General features: G+C 38.8%; 1 protein-coding gene across 1 annotated transcript in view; it reads right to left on the bottom strand.

Moving 5' to 3' along the window:
* Positions 1–24241, bottom strand: part of SPAG16 (sperm associated antigen 16) — a 439096-nt gene that overhangs the window by 373712 nt on the left and 41143 nt on the right. Inside the window, exon 9 of the mRNA XM_069782045.1 lies at positions 16575–16726. Coding sequence (XP_069638146.1) covers positions 16575–16726 — 152 coding nt within the window. The remainder of the gene's footprint in view (positions 1–16574; positions 16727–24241) is intronic.

Here is a 24241-nt window from a genome sequence, read left to right as displayed (position 1 = left end):
AAGACAACTTGCAATTTCATTCTAAATCTAGGCACTTGGGCACTGCCTTAACAGTTTCAAAGCTTTTGTTGGAGATGTCAAATTTCATTCATCAGTAGCTACAGCACAGGATGAGTATGAAGAATGTGGGCATTAGCTTTATTAATTTTTAAGAGTGCAATATATCAATATACCTCTGTGGGCTCAGAGAGTAATGGTACAGCCAGAGATACAAGTGGGTAAAACCCCACAGAATTCACTGATCACAGTTTTGAGCCTAATGCTTAAAGAGACAATACCAGAAATCTACAGCAGAGAGAGAGATAAAACACAACTCTACCCAGAGAAATTAAAAATTTATCTGATCACCGGTTGTAACAGCCTGTTCTAATTCACAAGGTATTTCTAGAGATAAACTCTGGATAAAAAAAGTCTTAGAAAAACTAAAAGATAGTCTGGATGTAAGGGGAGCAATACAGTAGTGGGAAAAAACAGGCTGAGAAGTGGACACTCCAAAGAATTCTGCCTTAAAGCATACTGAACCCAGCAGCATACAAAATTAGTTTAGAGAAAAATAAAATAAATCATGCAAACAGGGCATGTCACCCAGCTTTCTAGGAAAGTACCCTCCCAAGTTGTTATTTTGACTATCCTTTATCTTAAACTATTGTCTTTGTTTCCTTCATCTACCCCTCTAGCAAAGGCTTTTTCTTGTAACTTTCCCAATTCTTGAGAATCTACAGAGGTTCAAACTCTCCCTTAAGCCCTGATTCACTGGTCATAAAATTATGTCTAACTGCCCTTTGAATATGACTCTCCCTTATCCTCTGTAATAACCCATGCAAAAATGTAATTAATCAATTCTAAATCTGAATTTCACGCACACTTGTATTATGAAATAATTTGTTTTAGTAAATGTCCATCTTCTACCTCATCTTCTTGGCATCTTTCTCTGTGACTTTAGTAAAAGCTTTAGGATTGCAAGCCACCCTAACACATTCTTCTTTACAGTAAACGCAAGTAGGTAGGAGTAGGCAAATTAGATTTCCTTTGCCAATATTCTACCTGTATCAGAAGTCCCCTCTCATTCTCTATTGATTTCACAACACAAAAACTACACTGCACCTTTCCATACACAAATTTAACTGTAGCTTTTTTGCTGTACTTTTGTCCTCTGAAATTCTAAATCATAATAATCTCCTATCCCTTTATTTTTTATCATCTATAATCTGTATCATTGCCTCATTCTTTCTTTACTTGCAGTTCATCGTAATCTGCCATGTTCTTACCAACTTTTCACTCTTTTTTCTAGCTTCCATGCGTTCCTAGATACTTACATGGTATGTGGAAAACGATGTGGAACATAATCATTCCAGTTATGCAGAAAGAGAGAGACTTGCACTGCCACCTTCCCCATTTTAAGTCCTACTCCAGCTGGCATGTATCTCAAAGTGTTCTTACAGTGAAAACAACATAAGCACAGGAGTAGTTTCAGGAAAACAGCATTTCTGGAAAATGCCTTTTGGATGTGGGTATAAAAGCTATTACTGCTGGCAGGTCTTCAGTTTCTCATTTCTGATGTAGAATGCACAATTTTCAACTTCCACTTGTTGGTATTCAAGCAAACATAGAATTGTTACAGCTCAATTTCACCTGCAACACAAGATTCACAATCACCTGTTCTCCTCTATGCTTCCCCAAGCTTACGTTAATTTCTGCATTACGCTGCAAATTGCCTTTTTATTGCAAACTCCCCAAAGATACAGTCATCTTACAGAGCTACCTTGTCTTCCTCACCTGTCATTTCATTCTTTTGTCTTTCATTTCTACCCTCAGTTGTCACACCAACACCTTAAATCATTTTTTGTTGTGCTTCTGCCTTCAATCTGCAGGCACTGAAGGCAATATTTGGCAAGAGCTTTCACACAGTAAAACTCAAAAAAGCCCAACACAATTTTACTCAAAGGAACTGCAGTTACTAAAGGCATTTAATACATCTTTAAAAATCTTTTCTATGTGATCACAGTCATTGCTGCACATCAGATAAAAGGCCTGTAATGTTTCAGCCATTAACTGTACCTCTGGACCCCTTCCGTATTTCCCCTGAAGGAAATCCTAATAAAGACTCCAACTTCCAGCCCCTAACTGATGAAAAATTCTGTGATACTGTCTCCAGATCAGACTCAGAAATTTACGGGAATCACACTGGCAATTTTTTAGCTATTACAGAGATCATTTTTTTGTGCTATGGAGGAAAACAAAGGACACATTCATGATTGTAGTTCAACTGCATAAAGTAGTGCTCACTAAAACATATCAAACATCATTCCTCAATTTCTATCATTTCCACAATTAAATGCATACTTATCCTTTTTCTGGAGTTGAAAAAACCTTACGTTAAATATATACAGGTGATGAGTTTCAATAAAAAGATCACAGCATCTCTGATTTTGTTCTCTCAGGATTACCTTCAGACCAATAGGTTCTTAAAACAATATCTTATTTATTCAGAACAAAAGCATTTAAAAGACAACACATTTTAAAATTAAGAAACATCTTACACAAACACCTACTCTACATTCAATTATCAATACACCATCCAGAAAGACTGGCAAGTCTAAAATACTTCTAGTGCTTTCATTGGTGCCAAGTCTCTTACTGAACGTTGGACACATTACTGCACTGAGGGGACCCTATAGAGAAATTCAAGTTTTTTGATGCCTCATCTTTTGAGTCAGGTCATAGTACTCTCTCTTCCTTCTTGCTAGTTCAGCCTGATTCCTTAAGTATTTCAGTATTGTCATCAATGTCTAGTATACTCAGTGATGACAACTTCTACAGGAAAAACCTTCTAGAGCATACGACCACATTTTCATGAAAAGAGGAAGAAAAAATGCTGCAAGAGCATAATTAAAACAGGTTATATAATCACCTGTAGATGATCCTGTTAGGATACTGAGAAGCAGGATCCTAACTCCACATTTCCATGTCTAAATTAAGCTATGTGGGATTTTTTCATCCAAGGTTTTACTGCCAATACAAACTCACACTATTTGTGTATGCCTCTGACCTTAATACTGCCTTAATCACATTTTTTGGAGGCTTCTATCAAATTGATGAGTACCTTCTCTCCAAAAATCTCCTTTTTGAACTCAGAATCTAAAGAGAATGTAAAGAACAAAGCAGAAGATAAATTGTATCATCACAGAAACCCAAAAGAGTAAAACTTAAAATTTTCAGATTTTTTTTCTTTTTAATTTAAGGCTTAAAAAATTTATGGTATAATAGCGCATAAAGGACATGGGGATAAAACAGCACGGAATTACCTGGATATTCCTGGGGGAAGGAAGAAACAACTACAAAAAGCAGCCTTTAAACTAACAGCTGAGAGCAGCAGTTTAAATATCTATGGAAAAGACACTGAACAGAAGGTCTAAAGATATAACCAATACGTGTTTTGCACTGATATATAAGGTCTCCATATTTGTAGCTTGTATGCACACTTCAATAGAAAGGTAAAATGCAGTGATTCATACAGCAGGAAGTCTTTACCATAACACTAGAATTTCAGCTTTCTCAAACCAAAAAAACCCAAACAAGGCATGCCTTACTGTATTATCTGAATAGGACCATACAGAACTTAAACATGTAACGTTCAGAAGAAAGGTGTAGAAGAAACACACAGGTATGAAGTCCTCTTTACAACTAAACAGACTCTCACCATTGCTTCAATTAGCTTACACACTCCTCAACAACTTCAGCAGAATTCTGTCTCAGATGTAGAAAGGCTGTTTGACTTTTATAAGAATCACCACAAACTTGAAATTTCCCCCAGAAACTGTCACCTACTATACACTATATAGAAAATGAAAATGAGATTTCATGTAACATACTAATCTAACAGCTAGCAGTCATAGAGATGATCCTGTGCCCTCACACATGCTAAGGCAGCTTCACCTTCCCTTGCACTCAATAGCATTGCTTTGATCCCATGGTAACCCTGTTCATGTAACTAAACTGGCAGAAAACCACCTCCAGAAAAACGGATGCTTCTCCACAAAGAATGAAAGAAGGGAGAAAAGAAAATAGGGGCATAAAATTGTAACCTTGACAGTGGCAACAAGCCATTAGATCTCTTTAACTAATTATTAAGATACTAGATTACCAGAAAACTAACCTTTGCAGTACAACATTCTATAATGATAGCTGATTTTAAACAGAAGCTGGATACTTAACTGTCTTTAGCATGCTTAGAAAATTTGTTAGACAATAATATCAACCCAGTCTCAGCATATAAGCCTTAAATTCTCAAAAGCTTTAGGCATCTACTCCTACTAACTTCTATGACTGGGAACCTAAACACCTTTGCAGAGCTTTAGATACTAATTGCTGCTAAATGTATAGACACTATTTTGAGAAGAAAAACTGAAAACCTTAAAACCCATTGGTAAATGGCTTACATATATTGGGTGTGCAGCTAAAGTATATCAAGACAATATAAACTACAAATAGATCAACCTCTCATTTGTAAAACACAGGCACATACTTGGGTAGCTAAAAATAATAGCCAAATTAGAGTTGATGCAGACTCATCAAAAAGATAGCACCAATAAAATCAAATCTCAGCTGTGTCATTAATATATTGACTAGAACAATCCAATGACATACTAAAATGATATTCAAATACATTTGGCTGGGAAGAAAAACAAAAAGGTTACCCTTTTCTTGTTTCTTCTCATTACTTTTATTACAGTAACTTACTTTTTACATGAAATCCATAATGAATGAATTCAATTAGTAAAAAGATTTTTAGAAGTAATAAAAACAGAATTTGTAATTTTAGGAACAATATTTATAGCTCCAAGTCTCCGATTTAAAAGCTTTCCTGATATTCATAAATTATTTAGGAAAACAAACTTTTTATTCCAAAGAAACAGAAAAGGATTGTTTCAAAAGGTATACAATTTAAGACAATCTAAAGCATTGCTGAGTAGCTGATACAGCTGAGTAACAATAGTCTCCTGCACAGGTGTTGGCACGTTCTGACTAAGCTCCTAACCACAGCTGTGGCACATACAGCCTGTTTTACTGCCACTGAGACTGTCTACTCATACAGATTACCAGATGGTGGCTGGAAGCTTACTGTGTGTGTATCCTGATGAAAATGGAAATAAAACTACACACAGATTGTAAAGACCTCCTTGCTATGATTCTCAGACCAAAAAATCAGTTAACTTAGCACCAAGGTTAAGAATATATTCAAGTATATTGTTTCGTCTGGTTGTGTTTTTATAAAGAATACAGGAGTTATGGAATACAGTACAGGACATATCCAATTAACCTTAAATGTGTTCCAAATATTGTCAGCCTTCCCCTCTCATTCTTTTTATGTTTACACAGCTTCTAAAATACTTAATAAGTACATAATAGGTTGTCTTCCATTAAAATAAAACAGAACTCTATAAATAAAGAATAGTGCCAACAAAGCCCTTTCAGCTTCTCTTCATTGTTATTTCCAAAACTACTTTAGTCTGGGTGGATTTTTCAGATCAAAGTAAGTCTACATAACACTGGTTGTTCAAAGCTTTGGTGGCAGGCAAAAATTGGCCATGAACTATTAGTCTGCGAAACAGAAGAGAAGCTGGAGAGGCAAGATCAGAACAAGGGAAGTTTAGTCAACAACAGAACAGGAGCAGGAGAAGAAAAAGTTGCCAAAGCCTTACAACCTGGAACTCAAGAGAACACCTCTTTCTAATTACTATTAATGTTTGGACAAAAACAATCGCTTAACAACTAACCGTATATCAGAAATTCCAAGTAAAATACACTCAGAAGGAGGATTTTTTTTCTTCCCAAAGTATAATATTCAAAAGTAAAACCAGCTCCTATTTCATCTCTATCTTCATTACTATTTTTTTTACTTGTAATAATGCAAAACCAAGCACAGTATCTTCACGTTAACCAACCCTGTGATCTATGCTGAAACACATAATTGGGGTATTCTCCCTCACTATTACATTAACATGGATATGCGCTGCTCTTTCTGATCATTTTATCTGCTAGGTCCAAGCCAGGGCACGTATACCATATAGCATAGCAACAATTTTTACATGAAGTGTGAATAAGGAGGCTTGTGAATTTCTCTACTATTACAAACATCCTTTTATGGCCTTTTTTTTTAGGCTATGGGCTTGAAAAATGTATACATAAACAACTGAGAGATGTCACAGCTATATGCATTGCTCCTAAATTAGCTACAAGAGCTAAGTATTCTAAACAAAATTTAAAAAAAAAAAATCCGCATACATCAGAAGTGTGGAAATATAGTGTACAGAAAGAATTTTCACATTAACAAATACCACTGGTACACGTGACTAAATTTTTAAAAACACTATGTATAGTGATTTTTTTCTTGTTTATTTGTTCTTTTATTTTTTAACCTATAAAAATTTGTGGAAAATGCTTTTAACAGATTTAAATCACAGCAAACAATCTCAGTTTTTGCTGTGTTGCTTCAAGAGAACAATTTATTTACAGGTGCTACAGAAATATTGGGTAGGTTTGCTTTCTACCATGAGTAAGCATTCCTGCAAAATTAAAAGCAGCTTCAGATGTGTAGTAAATTAAATATCTGATTGGCTGACCTGCTTTGGATGATTTACAATATATAGCACATTTTCTGAATTGTATATACACAAGATGATAAAAACTTGTAAACCTAAATACAGAAAACTGTTGCAAAGTATACAAGAGACGTGTAAACTGAAGCCGTCCACTGAGTATATGGTAATATTGCTATCACTTCAGCATGTTTTGGCCTAGGTTTTGAGTAACAGAATACTATACTAGACTTTCAAACTTGTGTAAATAACTTTTTAATTCAGCACCTCAGTTGAAGAATTCAGAGTATTTGCAAAGAGAGTAGAAGTAGGAAAGAGAAGGATAGCTGTTAGGGAGAAAAAAGGAGGACTGAAAGAAAACAGAAAAAGAAGTGTTCTTTTAGATCAGATGGTGAAACCACTTGAGTACAAAAAAATACATTGTGCTTTTTCCCCCAAAGACAAAGCTCAGACAGATCACAGCCAAACTCCACAGGAAGACATTAGACTGCACTTATATAAAAACAAATACTTTAGCAATACAACATGAAAACATCTTAATGTGTCCACAAAATTGTTGTCTGTTGTAGAGTGTATGCTGTTTAGCAGTTGTGCTTTACACAAGTGGTTGCATTTAACAGCAGCAGATTTGATCCACCTTTATCGTCTAAACATCACTCTGTGAAATTATTTCTGTTCCACTGGCATAAAAACCCCACCTGTATATACATCATTACACTTTAGTTTCCAGCAGAAATCCTTCACCAAGGAACCTTTCCTCAGGAAAGCAAAACCCTTACTGACAGAAGGGAAGGTGTTACCATCTGACAATTGTTCAGTGATCTGTATAAAGTGAGCTGGTGTTAAGGACAAAGAAAGTATAAATGGGGGTAGAGGGCAGCAACCTGATAGGATCTCAGACAACACAGAAAGGCCAACAATAGCTTCTCTCCATCCCAGTCATGTTTCTCCTGAAGACTATGAAGATCATAAGTTTTTAGTACTCTGTCAGAACTCAGTCTTCCTGCTGACAGAGATTTCACTTTGGTTATTGAATGTAAGAGAAGATAAGATCAACAAATCCATGATTATACAACTAGTTTTAACCATGATCAAACCTGTTAAGCCTAGATTTGAACTGGAAATCCAGTTATGAAGAGTCCTGTGACCGATTATCTTCATAGTATGTGACACTCCAATGGAAAATGATTAAATTTTCTGGAGGAAATTGTCTGATTATTAATTCATAAACTGTTTGGAATACAGCCTTAACATTTTATTTCATTTCATTGTATTCAAACAAAAACAATTAAGACTTTACTTTCTACTCCCAGAAGTACTGTTTGAATATACAAGACAAACAACCCTGAACATGATGAGAACTGCATGTTCCTGCCAGAGTACTTATGGTATGTTAGAGAGATTTGTTACCATGAAAACTAAATGCTAATGTTGAATTTCATTTTCCTTAAAGTGATGTTTACATATGCAAAGGCTTTGTTTAAATATTGGGAAAAAAGACTGAAACACCAAAGTCCATAACTTAGTATAGAATGGCTAATTTAAAATATAAATACCACAGTTCGTGAGCACCTGAGCCCTTCCTTCCAGATTTTAGGGGTCTGAGTGCTTATTTCATATTTCAGTCACATTTCAGTAATTTGAAAGGGATCTAGTTTTATGCATAAATAATTTAAGCTGAACTACATTAAAACAGAAAAACAAAAAACAATTAGTGTTGTTAACTTTGGCCTCATTTAATCTACTTTTCGAGGGGTAAGTATATCATGCAGTAGTTCACATATTGCCCTTCCTTTTAACCACATCCCTGGACACTAATGTAAGTTAACTGCTAAATTTTATATTCCAAATGTTTCTTCTGGAAGAATATTTCTTTACAAATACAGTGGTCATTATTTCCCCAGTTCAAATGCATTTACCTTTCTGAACATTTTGACTTGCAATTGTATTATCAGTTACAATTAACACTTTTATATGTATTTTATCAACACCCAAAAATACCAAAGCAGATCATTGTTTTTGTTGTATTGGAAACTAAAACTATGTATAGAGGGTTCCAGAATTATTACATAACTCTTCCCACTTCTTGCATTATACATTTTTTGTTATGCAACAGACCTTAAAAAACTGAAGAATTATAATTGGAAATAGACTTCTGTGGAATTTGGATTTTTCCTCTCACACATACAAAAAAATCCCTTCTTAAAAACAATCAACATTTTTCAAGTGTAATGAAGTTTGCATCAATAACATCATAATCAATATACCCAACCAAGGGTGCACTGCTATATATGTCTTGTGCAGTACAGCCTAATGATACTTAGTGATTTCTCTTTCCTTTAAAAGAATAGAGACCTTGGCAAAAGTTAAACATTCAAAAGAGCATTACAATTGCACAGTTACAGAGAGAAATTGTACTGGCAGAATCCCATTTGATGGCATTTCACCTAGCATGCTTCAAAAAGTGTGCTGTAAGCACTGCACATTTGTTAGTGAAGGAACAAGCACAACTAAACCATTCTCCTCCTTCACCACTCCAAAATTCCCAAACGATTTCCAAGAGAAATTTTAAGGTCCTGACACTTTAATTAAAGGGAAAACAAAGCATTATTCCAGAGTTAATGAAATTACTCAATTATGGTCTCAAAGGCCAAACAATGCTGACATTACTAATAGTTGTACAAGCATCATTCTGCTACCTGCTGGGCACGCTTTGTATGGAGGCTAGGGAAAGCATTGCAGGAACTCCTGTGGGATAAAGGAAACCCTTATGCACAGCACATTTCTCAGCTCTCCCCATTTGACAGGGCTGTCCGTACTGAGAAAGACAGCAACAGCAATGCTATCAATAAAAATAAAGAAAAACAAATATTTTAAAATCTTTTTTTAATATATAAATTCTTCATATTTTTTACAATTTCTCAGTAACATTCAAAGGTTTTTTCTTAAATTAAATATAATTTCAGTAGGTCCCTTTTCCAGGAAATAAAAGCATTTGCATTTAAAAAGTAGCAATTTATTACCAGCAGTTCTTGCAAATAATTATAGCAAATAATTATAGCAAGAGTGAGATTCACAGTCTCACAAAAGACCGGCTATTATTCTAAAATCTGTTACTATTTACACTCAACTACAGAAAGAAGTATATGAATATGCAAAGCATATCTACAATTAGAATTAGGATCAAATGCATTTTACTTTCCAACATTCTTCTGTATTTGTTTTCAGTCTTGGGGGCCTGTTACTTTATTATTCTTAGCAGCAAGTAATGACTCAAAATAAGCAATGTTCTTTAGCACAAATAAACTCTTTGGATGCTCTGCAAGGTAATTTTGTCAAGTACCAATGCCTTCAAATATCAAACAATCTATTTGTAGAAATGCATGGCTTTGGGTGTCTTGATTTAACAAAGCTGCAATGATGGATGGAAAATTATATCCATGTTGTCTTTTATAAATTTTTTTTGCAGTTGTATGAATTTTTTTTCTATACAGCTTTATTTGTAGCTAACATTCTTAAACATTTTCTTATTTTCTCCATGTATGTCTGTCAAACACACGTTCACACAAAGCCTAAAACTAAAGCCATCATCACATCATCTATTATATAAAGAATATCACACACAAAATAAAACAAAAGCATGGACTTCATCTAAAAAAAAGCTTTTTCTTTTCACCATTTTCAAGTCTATAGTAGGAGTTTTTTAAAAAATAAAATGTTACCTAACAAAATATGTAATTCTTTTAAACTAAATTCCATCAAAATCAACTAAAGAACGCTTTTTAGCTTATGTCCAGTTATTCTTGGACCATATTCTTAACATTTGAGTCACAGGACATTAATTCCATAAGTAGAAGTAGAGAGGCATCAAATTCTAAAGATACATATTCTTTGCTGCTTAATATCCACTATCACCGCAATAATGCCAGCTCCCACTGTGTATCTGATGACAGCCCCACTGCACAAGAAGCTGCACATGCTGTACTTGTTCTAGAGCTACAGTCATGCTCATCAGTTCACAAATACTCATTTGCTGACTGGCATATCTTCTGAATGCTTTCCTATCTGCAGGCACTACTGTTGAGTCCTTCCCCTTTCCCCAGCCATCAACTCTAATGGGAATTATAAAAACTTATTTTGATATTGCTGTTCTTTAATAGAAGGGTAAAAGTGGCCTGCTATTTTAGGGCAAGGCAGAAAGCTTCTTCCCTTAAGTACTATTTTGTGGGGAAAATCAAACTAATAATGACAGCTAAACAAATCCTCTGCTGGTCAACCAGTGGTGCATCCCCTTTCCCAAGGGGACACTGCACCTATATTATTCCTCAGAAAAACCTGTCTATCCTGTTCCAATGACAAAACCTCCCCTAGGCAGTCTATTCCAGTGCTTCACTATATTTACTGCCATAAATTTTAATATGTAATCTGAATCTTTCTTACTGGATTTCTACTTTATTACTTCTTGTTCTAACAGGTTGTTTTGTTGTTTGTTTGTGGTTTCGGGGTTTTTTTAAAAGAATTCTGTTAGATTTTAAGAACATATGCTGTATCCCCTTAGTGTTCTTTTCTGTAGACTACACAATTTCACTTTTCACCTTTTCTTTGACAGCTGTGTTTCATAGACTTCTAATCATTCTTATTGCTCTATTGTAGATGCTCCACTTGTCTCCTGAAGAGCTTTGATCAAACTGAACATAATACTGCAGCCAAAGCTACATGCCAACTGAACAAAGCAAGCGGAATATTCCAATTCTCCATACAATATTCCTGGTTTACTCTGCAGTGTGGTGTTCAACTGTTCTGCAATATTATGTCATTGTTGACTCATGCTAAGCTTGCTTTATACAACAAACCCTAGAGTCTATTCTAAATAAAAGCTATTTGATCAACTCTTTATCTTCTTGCTCTGTACTTATACATTTGATCATTTTTTTAAAGGTAGAGTTTTGTACCTTTTCTTACATTGCACGTTATTTCCTTAGACCAATTAGGCAACAGGTCAAGTTTTGAATCATACTCCTATCCTCAATTGCGCTTGCTGTTTCACCCCCACCAGATCCAGTTCACTTGGTCTGCAAGTTTAGTCAGCATATTTTCTGTTCTATTTTCCAGATCATTAATGACAACATATCCCAGCAAAAGCCTATTCAATATATCTGCTTTCCATTAATTTAGGAAAATTTCTGTCAGGCCAGATTTCCACAGCTGCTAATAGGAATGAGCTGTGAGACAGTATCCAAAGCCTTATGAAAAACATAAGAGCTCTTATATCTTAAGAATAAGATAAAGTTAAATTTACTGCTCCTCTTCTATCCGTGAGACCTCTTATCCTGTTATGGATGCAATTTAAACTGGATTGAAACACTTTTTCCTTGCAAATCCATCTTCACAGTTACTTCTTTTCCTGGTTTCTTTCAGATGTTCAGTAAAGTTTCATTTATTCATTACAAATTTCCTTGGGAATTTAAGTTATATTGTCTAGTCTACAATTTCTTAGCTTTTACTTTTTATCTTATTTGAAATACAGACATTGTATCTTCTTTTACCTTCTCTAGACTGAGGTCTTATATCTTTGTAACCAGTATTAATTTTCTTAGCTATCTATTTGAAGTTTTACTATACCAGTGAAGGACTGCAGAAATAAGTATTCCCTGTATTATCTGTCAGTCATCTTCTCTGTACTGAATATCAAATCAGTGCTTTCTTAGCAACCTTACTACAAACACAAAATGATTGCCTATTTCATTTATGACCCTTCCTAACTCTTTTGGGACCTCATCTTTCCAATTCTGTCCCAATATGCTTGTATTAATTTATATTCAAGCTCAATAATCTGATTAAGTAATGATTTGGTTTTAGCTTCCCTTCTGTTGGAGAGCACTGAAACAGTAGTTCTTCTAAATTTTGTATACTTTCTTCCATAGAACTGAGGAGAAACTTGGGGTTATACATGCATACATGTGATAGTTCGACCCAAAGTCTTATTAATTACAAAAACTATGTTTGTATGATCATTGGATTTTACGTCTGTATTTTTTTAATATACCATTGGCCATAATTTGAAAAGCTGTTCCACAGGAACAGATAATGCATCAACTCCAGAAATGTCCAATGCACCTTTTGATAAGTTTTACACCAAATAAAACTTCAGAAAATTAAATTGTGTTGTAATACATTATATGTGGAAATAGAATTTACCAAAAATAAAGAAGCTGCAATTGCCCTTCTAATAAATAATAAAAGCAATCAAACATAGAATGTACTCTGTGAGGAACCTGAGAGAATAAAGTTATAAAAATAGGAAAAGTGTATTTCAGCAGGATAATGAAAAATCACATTATCAAAGGTTCTCTACAATTTTAATGACCTGTGAGTGTATTTTAATTAATTTAAATATTTATGCTATTGATACTGGCTTACTAAGGGGTAGATATGTAAACAGTTTAGCCTAATTGCCTGTTACCATATAATTTAATTGAGTCTTGTAACAAAGATTTTAAAATCAGGAGAATACATTCTCTCTCCGAAAAATACCAGTTGCTTTTTCACTGACAAAATTCATATCAAAGGGACCCTAGGTTTTAAATTACATGTCAGCTTTTACAGGATATTACGATAACACAATATATGTCTGTCCTTGAAGTAAATGTTCTAGCTCAGCTATGAGTCATATTTGCATCTACTTAAAAGTAAGCACAGGCTTTTGTTAGGTCATTATTTAGCTACAAGACACAGAAAAGATCTTAAATCATTTTCATCACCATAGTTCACTCCTATGTAACAGTACAGTTAATACAAACATTTATGATTTTGTCTCAAGGATAGAATTTCATGACAATATATTTGCTTTTTACTGAATGTGATATAATCCAAATGCCTAAATTTTAAAATTGGATAAACTGTTCACTCTGAACTTTTGTAAGCTTTAAATGTTCACTTACATTTACTGAAAAGAGCTAAACAATATTTGACAGTGAATTTTACCTAGATTTCCCATATTTTCTGTTTTCTTTTTCTCTATTTTGTCATAAATGCACTGTTTCAATACAGGATTTTTAATTGCATTTATTTCTTCTATGTATTCCTCACCTGAACTCCATGGAACTGACCAATTTATGGTCTGACTCTTACTTCCTTTATGGTATAAAGAGAATTTAAATGAAGTGTAATCTTAATCTGAATATGTGTAAATCAATTTTGCCCCCCCCCCCAAAAAAAAATTTAAAGTGTTATTTTCATTATTGTAAATGAGAACAAGACTATTATTTATGGTACATTCTTCAATAAAGTCATTGCCATGTTGAATCATTGCAAGAAGGAATGTAAGTCACATAAAACATGGCAGAATTTAAAAGATCTTTTGATATAGGTCAAAGGAGATGAGGCACCACACAAGTTTGATTCCAAGTATCAGAAAATGATCTAAGGAAGGCAAGGCACTCATTTATACTTAATCCCTTTCACTAGAAGAAATACTCAGACAACTAAACTGTTGAGTAAGAATGCACTATTTTAATAAAATAATATAGATTAGAATTGCAGTTCAATAAATGTGCTATACAGGACGAAGTTCTGTGAGTATCTTTGTGTTGTGGTTTAACCCCAGCCAGCAACTAAGCACCATGCAGCCGCTCACTCACTCCCCCCATCCAGTGGGATGGGGGAGAAAAATCAGGAAAAGAAGTAAAACTTGTGGGTTGAGATAAGAACAGCTTAATAGAACAGAAAAGAAGAAACTAATGACAACAATAACACTAATAAAATGACAACAATAATAATAAAAGGATTGGAATGTACAAATGATGCACAGTGCAATTGCTCACCACCCGCTGATCGACACCCAGTAGTCCGCAAACAGCGAGTCGCCCAGCCCCTACTCCCCCCAGTTTATATACTAGATATGACGTCACATGGTATGGAATACCCCGTTGGCCACTTTGGGTAAGCTGCCCTGGCTGTGTCCCCTCCCAACTTCTTGTGCCCCTCCAGCTTTCTCGCTGGCTAGGCATGAGAAGCTGAAAAATCCTTGACTTTAGACTAAACATTACTTAGCAACAACTGAAAACATCAGTGTGTTATCAACATTCTTCTCCTACTGAACTCAAAACATAGCACTGTACCAGCTACTAGGAAGACAATTAACTCTATCCCAGCTGAAACCAGGACACTTTGTTTTAAACACAATTTTAACTCACCCCTTCACCCTCTACAGACTCATCATTCCCCCCGCCATTTATTTCTAACAGCCTAAGAAATAAGACAATTCACATGCAGTATAGAAGGTAACATTCTTTGTCAGGGGAAAGGAAATAATTAGAAAGAATAGATCCAGGAAATGAGAAGTGAAAAAAAGGTATTTTTCCATTGTTGGAAAAGGTGCTAGTCTCACACCTAAAGTTTTAGATTATTGCTTAGCCATGGTAAAATCTAGTACATTAAAACATGCCCGTATTTTCTGATGTCTTATTTCTGGAGCTACTCCAGTTTTCTAATCCACTGATCAAATAAAGACATCAGGGCCTCTGGTAAGACTCATTTGGGAAACATAAGATGTGCAGAAACACAGATGCTGGCCAGAACCAGTCAACTAACAGTGCTCATGAATTTCAAAGAACAAGAAAGAACCAGACAGGCATACTACCTGTGTAGAGCTTATATATTCTGGGGTGAAGCATAACTCCACTGAAGTTTACTATAAAAATCCTGATGACTTCAGTAGAAACAGGTAGAAAAAAATAAGATTTCATAAGCCAAGATAAACTCATTTGATCACAAGTCAAAATGAAAAGAAGAGAAACCTATAAGACTCTAAGATGGAAGTTTCTAACCACTGAATGAAAAACAGGGAAGGTAGAGATGGACTGACTGGCAGGAGCCTCAGTAATACTCAGATACTAATAGGTGGGAAGACAGTACAGAGAATTATTTCCAATATGTGGTGAGAAGCATTTCAGAAAGCAACTGAACATATATTTATTTTTTTTATTTGGAGGTTCAGGAGAATGAAAAGGGATGAAAACAGAAATAAAATGGTATGTTCGTCAGAGGAGAGGTGCGTTGCCAGTGTCAGATAGAGGAAATGCCCTTGCAAAACCAGATAGAAACATACAAAAAATAAATCACCATGGACATACTCTTGTGGAGACAGAGAAAGGAAAGACTGAAGCTGATTCTGACTACATCAATGTAAATTAAAGAGAGGTTTTTTTCTTCTCAAAAAACACAGTTTAAACTCTAACTGTGGTTCTCAAACAAAAATAGGCCAGTGTAACAGTTCTAAGAGCTTAAGAAATTGTAGGTATTAGAAGGTTTACCTTGATTTGGAAAAATAAAAAGCACTTTTATATAGTCCCAAAACGCAACCTCAATAAATAAACCAAGTAGAATAAAGTAAGTAAATAAAAAAAGTTCCTTTCAACAATTAAAAAAAAAAAATCAGTCAGGAATTAATTTTGATTTTGCACAACTTCCAAACTGAAACAGCAACACACCTTTGGTATCCTAACTTTAGAAACTTTCATTGACTATTAAAAAATCACCAATTTTTTGCCCTTAGTCTCCCAAATGTCATACCTTTTAGACCCAGCTGAAACGGACAGGTTGAAATGCTTGAAAAGTTTGCACGCACTATGGAATACGTCAGGATTTCTCCAGTTACAAAAGAAACATAACAGAGCAACAAGCATTTATAGCCAGTGCTCTTTCTCTGCAGTGTGACTACGTCAGGCTCTCGAAAAGTAGCTTGCTAGCTTCAACTAATCAGAGTTCCTACTACTGCCTGAAAAATTAATTGCAATAGAAACTTGTATTTAAAAAAAAAAACCAAACAAAAAACAAAATTGTTACCTACCTGTCCTATTTATTTTTACTAAGTATGACTTCTTTCAGTCACGCTGGACAAGTATCTTTCACCACCAGCTTAGTAAAAGTTTAAAGTGTATTTTGGATTAGATACTGAGAAAGAATGCTGCATACCTTTGGATATGTCTTGCCTATCTCCTTCTCTGCATCTTTGACTGGATCATATGAAGAGCTTTCAGCATCAAGGATTTTTTGCTGCTTGGCTTCCTGAAGAGCTTTCTGGGTGGGGCCTTCCAACCCTTTCTTCCTTTGACAGTTGTGGCCTGCTATAAAATAAAACCAACAAAAATATCATCAGAATGCATTTTTTACTCACTCTTACAGAAGATCTCTCTTTACTTAACATTAGCTAGACATGTGAAATTCTAAAAGAAACACCACTACATAAGAAGATATTCAGGTTACTGTGCCATCCCTATAAAGTATTCCAAGACTACATATAACTGCCCTGCAAATTGTTTTGGTGTGATCTATTTCAGCTTACCTAATGGTACCCTAGATTTTGCCCCCAAAATGCAGCAATGATTTTGAATCTTGCAGTACAGAAGAGTCACAGTAAAATGGATGCAGTTCTTCTTTTCCATCAGAGCCAGAAGAAACATCATCTCACTGCATCCTATACAGTACCTACCACCGATGCATTATTCTGATTTACAGCCTCCATTCCCTCTTGCTTCCCTGCACTTCCTCCCAACCCACCCTTTAAACAAGGAATTACTTACAAATAGGTAACTCAGCAAAGAAATCTTAAGCAGGTAGCATAGTTGTAAAGCATCAGAATAGGCTGAAAGAAACACAAGGAACAGTATAGCACATGTGGACTACTGTACAATGATCTGGTAGAAAGGATACTGTTCTCTGACAGTCTTTGTATTGGCAACTCACACATCTGAATACAGTCCCTTGTAATCCCTGTATCTTGTTGCAGTATGTACATGGGTGTCATGGTTTCAGCCCAGCCGGTAACAAAGGACCACGAAGCTGCTCGCTCACTCCTCCCGCCCCCCTCCGGTGGGATAGGAAGGAGATGGAGGAGAGAAAAGAAAAAAACCCTGGAACCTCGAGGGTTGAGATAAAGGCAGTTTACTGGGACAACACAAAAAAAAAGGTTACAACAACAACAACGGTACTAATGAAAGAGTATACAAAAAGAGTGATGCACAGTGCAACTGCTCACCACCCGGGACCCGATGCTCTGCCACTTCCCCCACCGAAAGTCAAAAGTCGAGAGAACTCCCCCCAGCCCGCTCCCCATTTATATACTGAGCATGATGTCACATGGTATGGAACAGCTCCTTGGCTAGTTCAGGTCAGCTGCCCCGGCTATGCCCCCCACCTCCCATGTTCCTGTAAAAATTAACTCTATCCCAGCTGAACCCAGGACATTATCCACCCCTTATTCTATACCATCTACATCATGCCCAGATCTTACATTTTCCAATCAACCACTACCACTTTCCTTGTCTTATATATATAAGTATATGGACTCGCCCCCGCCCCGCGCACACACAAATAGTATTCCCTTAGTCAATGGGCTATCCCTCTAATGTGTCCATCAATTTTATTTAGTCCATGACTTTGGGGCTCCATCTGTTGTAACAGTTCTTCAGGATAAGAGAGATGGTGTGAGATGTTGGGTTGTTGTATGCTGCCTCTGGAACTTGTGGCTGGTACATTTGGTGCAACCCACGCCCTTGGTCTGCAGGTCGAAGACATTGAGCTTGAGGAAGTTGCTGGGTGCCAGTTCAAGTTCTGTCGCTGTTGTACTTGGCTTAGTTTCAAAGTCCATCCTGCAGTCATTTGGGTAATTCTTACAGTAATACCCTTGATATGGCATATAGACACTATAGATACAACGACATACATAAGCAGGTTATTTAGTACTTAAATATCACACAGCCTAATTCACTGGCTATTCTATCCCAAAATCAAATCCCCCTGAGGTACACATCAAACTTCCCCATCCTTCTGCATCACCCACCAGGTGTACCCAGGTCCCTGAGCAAAAACAACCCCTTGAATGGGTTTGCCTCTGCTTGAGGGAGGACTAACCCAGACTGTCTTTCCTAACATACTCCTCATGCGCACTACAGGGACTTTATCGCCTTCTACAGTATGTGGAAGTCTTGGTTGGGCGGGGCCAGCCCGATTGGCGGATCCTCTAGTATTAACTAACCAGGTGGCTTTCGTTAAATGTGTATCCCAATGTTTGAAAGTTCCACCGCCCATCACTCTCAATGTAGTTTTCAGCAGTCCATTGTATCGTTCAATTTTTCCAGAGACCAGTGTGTGATAAGGGATGTGATATACCCACTCAATGCCATGTTCTTTGGCCCAGGTGTCTATGAGGTTGTTTCGGAAGTGAGTCCCGTTATCCGACTCAATTCTTTCTGGGGTGCCGTGTTGCCATAAAACTTTCTCTTCAAGGCCCAGGATAGTGTTCTGGGCAGCGGCATGGGACACAGGGTATGTTTCCAGCCATCCAGTGGTTGCTTCCACCATTGTAAGCACATGGCACTTGCCTTGGCGGGTTTGTGGGAGTGTGATATAGTCAATCTGCCAGGCCTCCCACTGTTTATATTTCAGCCATCGCCCCCCATGCGACAGGGGTTTTTGCCGCTTGGCTTGCTTAATTGCGGCACATGTTTCACATTCGTGGATGACCTGTGCGATAGTGTCCATGGTCAAGTCCACCCCTCGATCACAAGCCCATCTATATGTTGCATCTCTCCCCTGATGGCCTGAGGTATCGTGGGCCCACTGAGCCATAAATAGCTCACCCCTACGTTGCCAGTCCAGGTCCACCTGAGACACTTCAATCTTGGCAGCCTGATCTGCCTGCTGGTTGTTTTGATGTTCTTCAGTGGCCCGACTCTTAAGTATATGAGCATCTACGTGACGTACTTTACCACTAGCTTCTCTATCCAAACAGCAGTATCTTGCCACAGTGTGGCAGCCCAGATGGGTTTACCTCTGCGCTGCCAGCTGCTCTTCCTCCATTGCTGTAGCCACCCCCATAGGGCATTTGCCACCATCCATGAGTCAGTATAGAGATAGAGCACTGGCCACCTTTCTCTTTCAGCAATATCTAATGCTAGCTGGGTGGCTTTCACCTCTGCAAACTGACTCGATTCACCTTCTCCTTCAGCAGTTTCTGCAACTAGTCGTGTAGGACTCCATACAGCAGCCTTCCACCTCCGATGTTTTCCCACGATGCGACAGGACCCATCAGTGAACAGGGCATATGGCCTCTCGTTTTCTGGCAGTTTATTATACAGCGGGGCCTCTTCAGCCCGTGTCACCTCCTCCTCTGGTGACATTCTGAAATCTTTGCCTTCTGGCAAGTCCGTGATCACTTCCACAATTCCTGGGCAACTGGGGTTTCCTATGAGAGCTCGTTGTGTGATCAGTGCAATCCACTTACTCCACGTGGCATCAGTCGCGTGATGTGTAGAGGAAACTTTCCCTTTGAACATCCAGCCCAGCACTGGCAGTCGGGGTGCTAAGAGGAGCTGTGTTTCAGTACCAACCACTTCTGAAGCGGCTCGAACTCCTTCATATGCTGCCAATATCTCTTTTTCAGTTGGAGTATAGCGAGCCTCGGATCCTCGATATCCCCGACTCCAAAACCCCAGGGGTTGGCCTCGGGTCTCTCCAGGTGCTTTCTGCCAAAGGCTCCAGGTAGGGCCATTCTCCCCAGCTGCAGTGTAGAGCACATTTTTAACATCTGGTCCTGTCCGGACTGGCCCAAGAGCTACTGCATGAACAATCTCCCGCTTAATTTGTTCAAAGGCTTGTCGTTGCTCAGGCCCCCATTTAAAATCGTTCTTCTTCCGGGTAACTTGGTAGAGAGGACTTACAATTTGACTGTAATTTGGAATATGCATTCTCCAAAAGCCCACAACACCTAAGAAAGCCTGTGTTTCCTTTTTATTAGTCGGTGAGGACATAGCTGCTATTTTGTTGATCACGTCCGCAGGGATCTGACGACGCCCGTCTTGCCATTTTACTCCTAAGAACTGGATCTCCTGCGCAGGTCCCTTGACCTTACTTTCTTTTATGGCAAAACCAGCCTTCAAAAGGATTTGGATTATTTTCTTCCCTTTCTCAAAAACTTCTTCTGCCGTGCTGCCCCATATGATGATGTCATCAATATATTGCAGGTGCTCTGGAGCTTCACCTTTTTCTAGTGCAGCCTGGATCAGTCCATGGCAAATAGTGGGGCTGTGTTTCCACCCCTGGGGCAGTCGATTCCAGGTGTACTGGACACCCCTCCAAGTGAAAGCAAACTGTGGCCTGCACTCCACTGCCAAAGGAATGGAGAAAAATGCATCAGCAATGTCAATTGTGGCATACCACTTAGCTGCCTTTGATTCCAGTTCATATTGAAGCTCTAACATATCTGGCACAGCAGCGCTCAGCGGTGGCGTGACTTCATTCAGCCCATGATAATCTACTGTTAGTCTCCAATCCCCATTAGATTTCCGCACGAGCCATATGGGACTATTAAAGGGTGAGTGAGTCTTGCTGATCACTCCTTGGCTTTCCAGTTGGCAAATCAGCTTATGGATGGGGATCAGGGAGTCTCGGTTGGTGCGATATTGCCGCCGGTGCACCGTCGTGGTAGCAATTGGCACCTGTTGTTCTTCAACCTTCAGCAACCCCACAACCGAAGGGTCTTGGGAGAGACCAGGTAGGGTAGACAGCTGTTCAATCTCTTCCGTCTCCAATGCAGCTATACCAAAGGCCCAACGGTACCCTTTTGGGTCCTTGAAATACTCCCTCCCGAGATAATCTATACCAAGGATGCACGGGGCCTCTGGACCAGTTGCAATGGGGTGTTTATGCCACTCATTCCCAGTTAGACTCATTTCAGCTTCCAATACGGTTAGCTGTTGGGATCCCCCTGTCACACCAGAGATACAGATGGGTTCTGCCCCTTTATAATTTGATGGCATTAGGGTGCATCGTGCACCAGTGTCTACTAGAGCCTTATATTCCTGTGGGTCTGATGTGCCAGGCCATCAAATCCACACTGTCCAGTAGACTCGGTTGTCCCTTTCCTCCACCTGGCTGGAGGCAGGGCCCCTCTAATCCTGGTTAGAATATCCGTTACTCACTTTTCGCACATGTGAATCAGAAGTCCCTTCAAGAGGATCAGAAATGAGATCAGCCCATCTACTGCGTCCGGGGGACTGCTCACGGGAAACTGGAGCAGCAGTTTTCCAAGAAGAATCCTCTGTTCTGGTTGCTTTTTCTCGCAACTCCCGTACCTGTGCATCCAAGACTGAGGTAGGTTTTCCATCCCACTTCCTCATGTCCTCTCCATGGTCACGCAGGTAAAACCACAGGTTAGCCCGTCGTGTGTACTTTCTCTCTCCTCTCTCTTGGGCAGAGGAATGCTTACTCCCAATAGCTGCGATGCAGGCCTGTACAGGTGAGGAGGAGGACATATCCACTTTGAATTGCTGGAACTCTCGGGACAATTCCTCTACAGCCGAGACACAGGCCCGTAGGGAGGAAGAGAGACTTCCTTCGTATTGCCAGAGTTGGACAGCCAACTCATCCACCGTTTGTCCATAGCCTTCTTTCCAGGACATTACTGCCAATGAGTTGGCATAGGTTGGTGGTGCACTTCGTAGAAACTTCCGCCACATCGGTTGTGTGCATTGGACTTCATCTGGATCTGTGGGTGACTGCGCATTTTCTGGATTGTTATAAATCACCTCCAGCACGGCTAATTCCCTCAGGTACTGGATACCTCTCTCCATGGTGGTCCGCTTGCCTTGGTGACATGTAACTTCATCCCTGAAGGGGTATCTTTCCTTTACACCTAACAGAAGTCGCCTCCAGAGGCTGAGGACTTGTGTTTTTCTCCCAATCGCCTTGTCGATACCCCCTTCTCTAGACAGAGATCCCAACTGCTTGGCTTCCTTACCCTCTAATTCCACACTACTAGCCCCATTATCCCAGCATCGGAGCAGCCAGGTAACAATGTGCTCACCTGGGTGGCGGCTAAAATCTTTTCGCATGTCACGCAACTCACTCAGGGATAGAGATCGGGTAATTATTTCAGGTTCTGCCTCTTCCTCCTGTTCTCGCGATGACCCTGGTTCATCTTCATCTCTCACTGAGCGAACTGATTTCTTTGTGTGTTTCTTTTTCTGTACAGGGGCGACTGATACTGGCACAGGTTGGTTCTCTGGTTTAGCTGCAGTATCTGTTGTTGGGGTTGGGGTAGCCACGGTGCTTGTTGCCCTGTTTTCCATCTTTTCCCCCTTTTCCCCCTGAGGGTGCTGCCTAATATCAAGCAGTGTTTGGTAGATACTGGCCAGGGCCCAGCACAATGCAGTGAGTTGTATGTCTCTGGAATAGCCACAGCATTTTTCTTTCAAATATTCTACCACTTCATGAGGGTTCTGCAGTTGTTCGGGAGTGAACTTCCAAGCCACTGGAGGTGAGAAGTTCTCTAGATACCTGCCCACATCCTCCCACATGCCGTGCCACCCATGAACATCCAGCTTTGCGACAGATCTCTGGGTGGTACTCTTAAAGAGCCTTTTTGTACCCCTAAACAAGACCTGAAACATAGTCAGGAGGCATAGCACTAACAGCACACTGGCTTGCACATCCCAAGGATATTCAAAATTCTCGAAAGCTGTTGTAATTAGTCAGAAGGAGAGAAGGGAGACGAACAGACAGGGGGAAGTATTCCCTCCTAACTTCCCCATTGATTGGGTGTAATTACCAATAAAATCCGATAGAAGGTGCCCAAAGTATGGAAATGATATCACTGCCTCATACAGATACCAGCTTAACCTCATGACCAGTGATGTAATCATTTCACAAGTCGACATTGCCCAGTACAGCAAAATGATAATCCCAATCACTCTCCCAGAGATGAGATACGCAACTACAGGCAATACATAGAGCATATAAGAACTTACAAAATGCCACCATGTAAACAAATGAATCAACATTGTGACGAACATCTATTTATCTAATATAAGAAATGCTTATGACAAATGTGTTTCAACACGCTCTGGCCAGATTTGTCGTTATCTCAACCCTTTGTGCCCCACGTTGGGCGCCAAAAAGGACTGTCGTGGTTTCAGCCCAGCCGGTAACAAAGGACCACGCGGCCGCTCGCTCACTCCTCCCACCCCCCTCCGGTGGGATGGGGGAGAGACGGAGGAGAGAAAAGAAAAAAAACCCTGGAACCTCGAGGGTTGAGATAAAGGCAGTTTACTGGAACAACACAAAGAAATTACAACAACAACAACGGGACTAATGAACGAGTATATAAAAAGAGTGATGCACAGTGCAACTGCTCACCACCCGGGACCCGACGCTCCGACGCTTCCCCCACCGAAAGTCAAGACCACCCCCCGGCCCGCTCCCCATTTATATACTGAGCATGATGTCACATGGTATGGAATAGCTCCTTGGCTAGTTCAGGTCAGCTGCCCCGGCTATGCCCCCCACCTCCCAGGTTCCTGTAAAAATTAACTCTACCCCAGCTGAACCCAGGACAATGGGTCTACAGGAAAAAGAATTGAACACTGAATTCCAACAGGATTTGGGTACTTATATCCCTCCAGTTCTTTGAAAAAATCTCAGATTGAAAAACACATTACACAGCTAAAATCCCAACTGAAACAAATGTACTTCACAGTATGCATTTCTAAATACTTGCTCTTGTAAACTAGTTTTATTAAGACCTTGATGCGAAAATGCAAACTTTCTGACTTAAAGGGGAAAAAACCCACCCTCTCCACTCT

Source organism: Haliaeetus albicilla, chromosome 4, assembly GCF_947461875.1.
Source record: "Haliaeetus albicilla chromosome 4, bHalAlb1.1, whole genome shotgun sequence".
Lineage (NCBI taxonomy): Eukaryota > Metazoa > Chordata > Aves > Accipitriformes > Accipitridae > Haliaeetus > Haliaeetus albicilla.
This window is presented reverse-complemented; position numbering and strand designations above follow the sequence as displayed.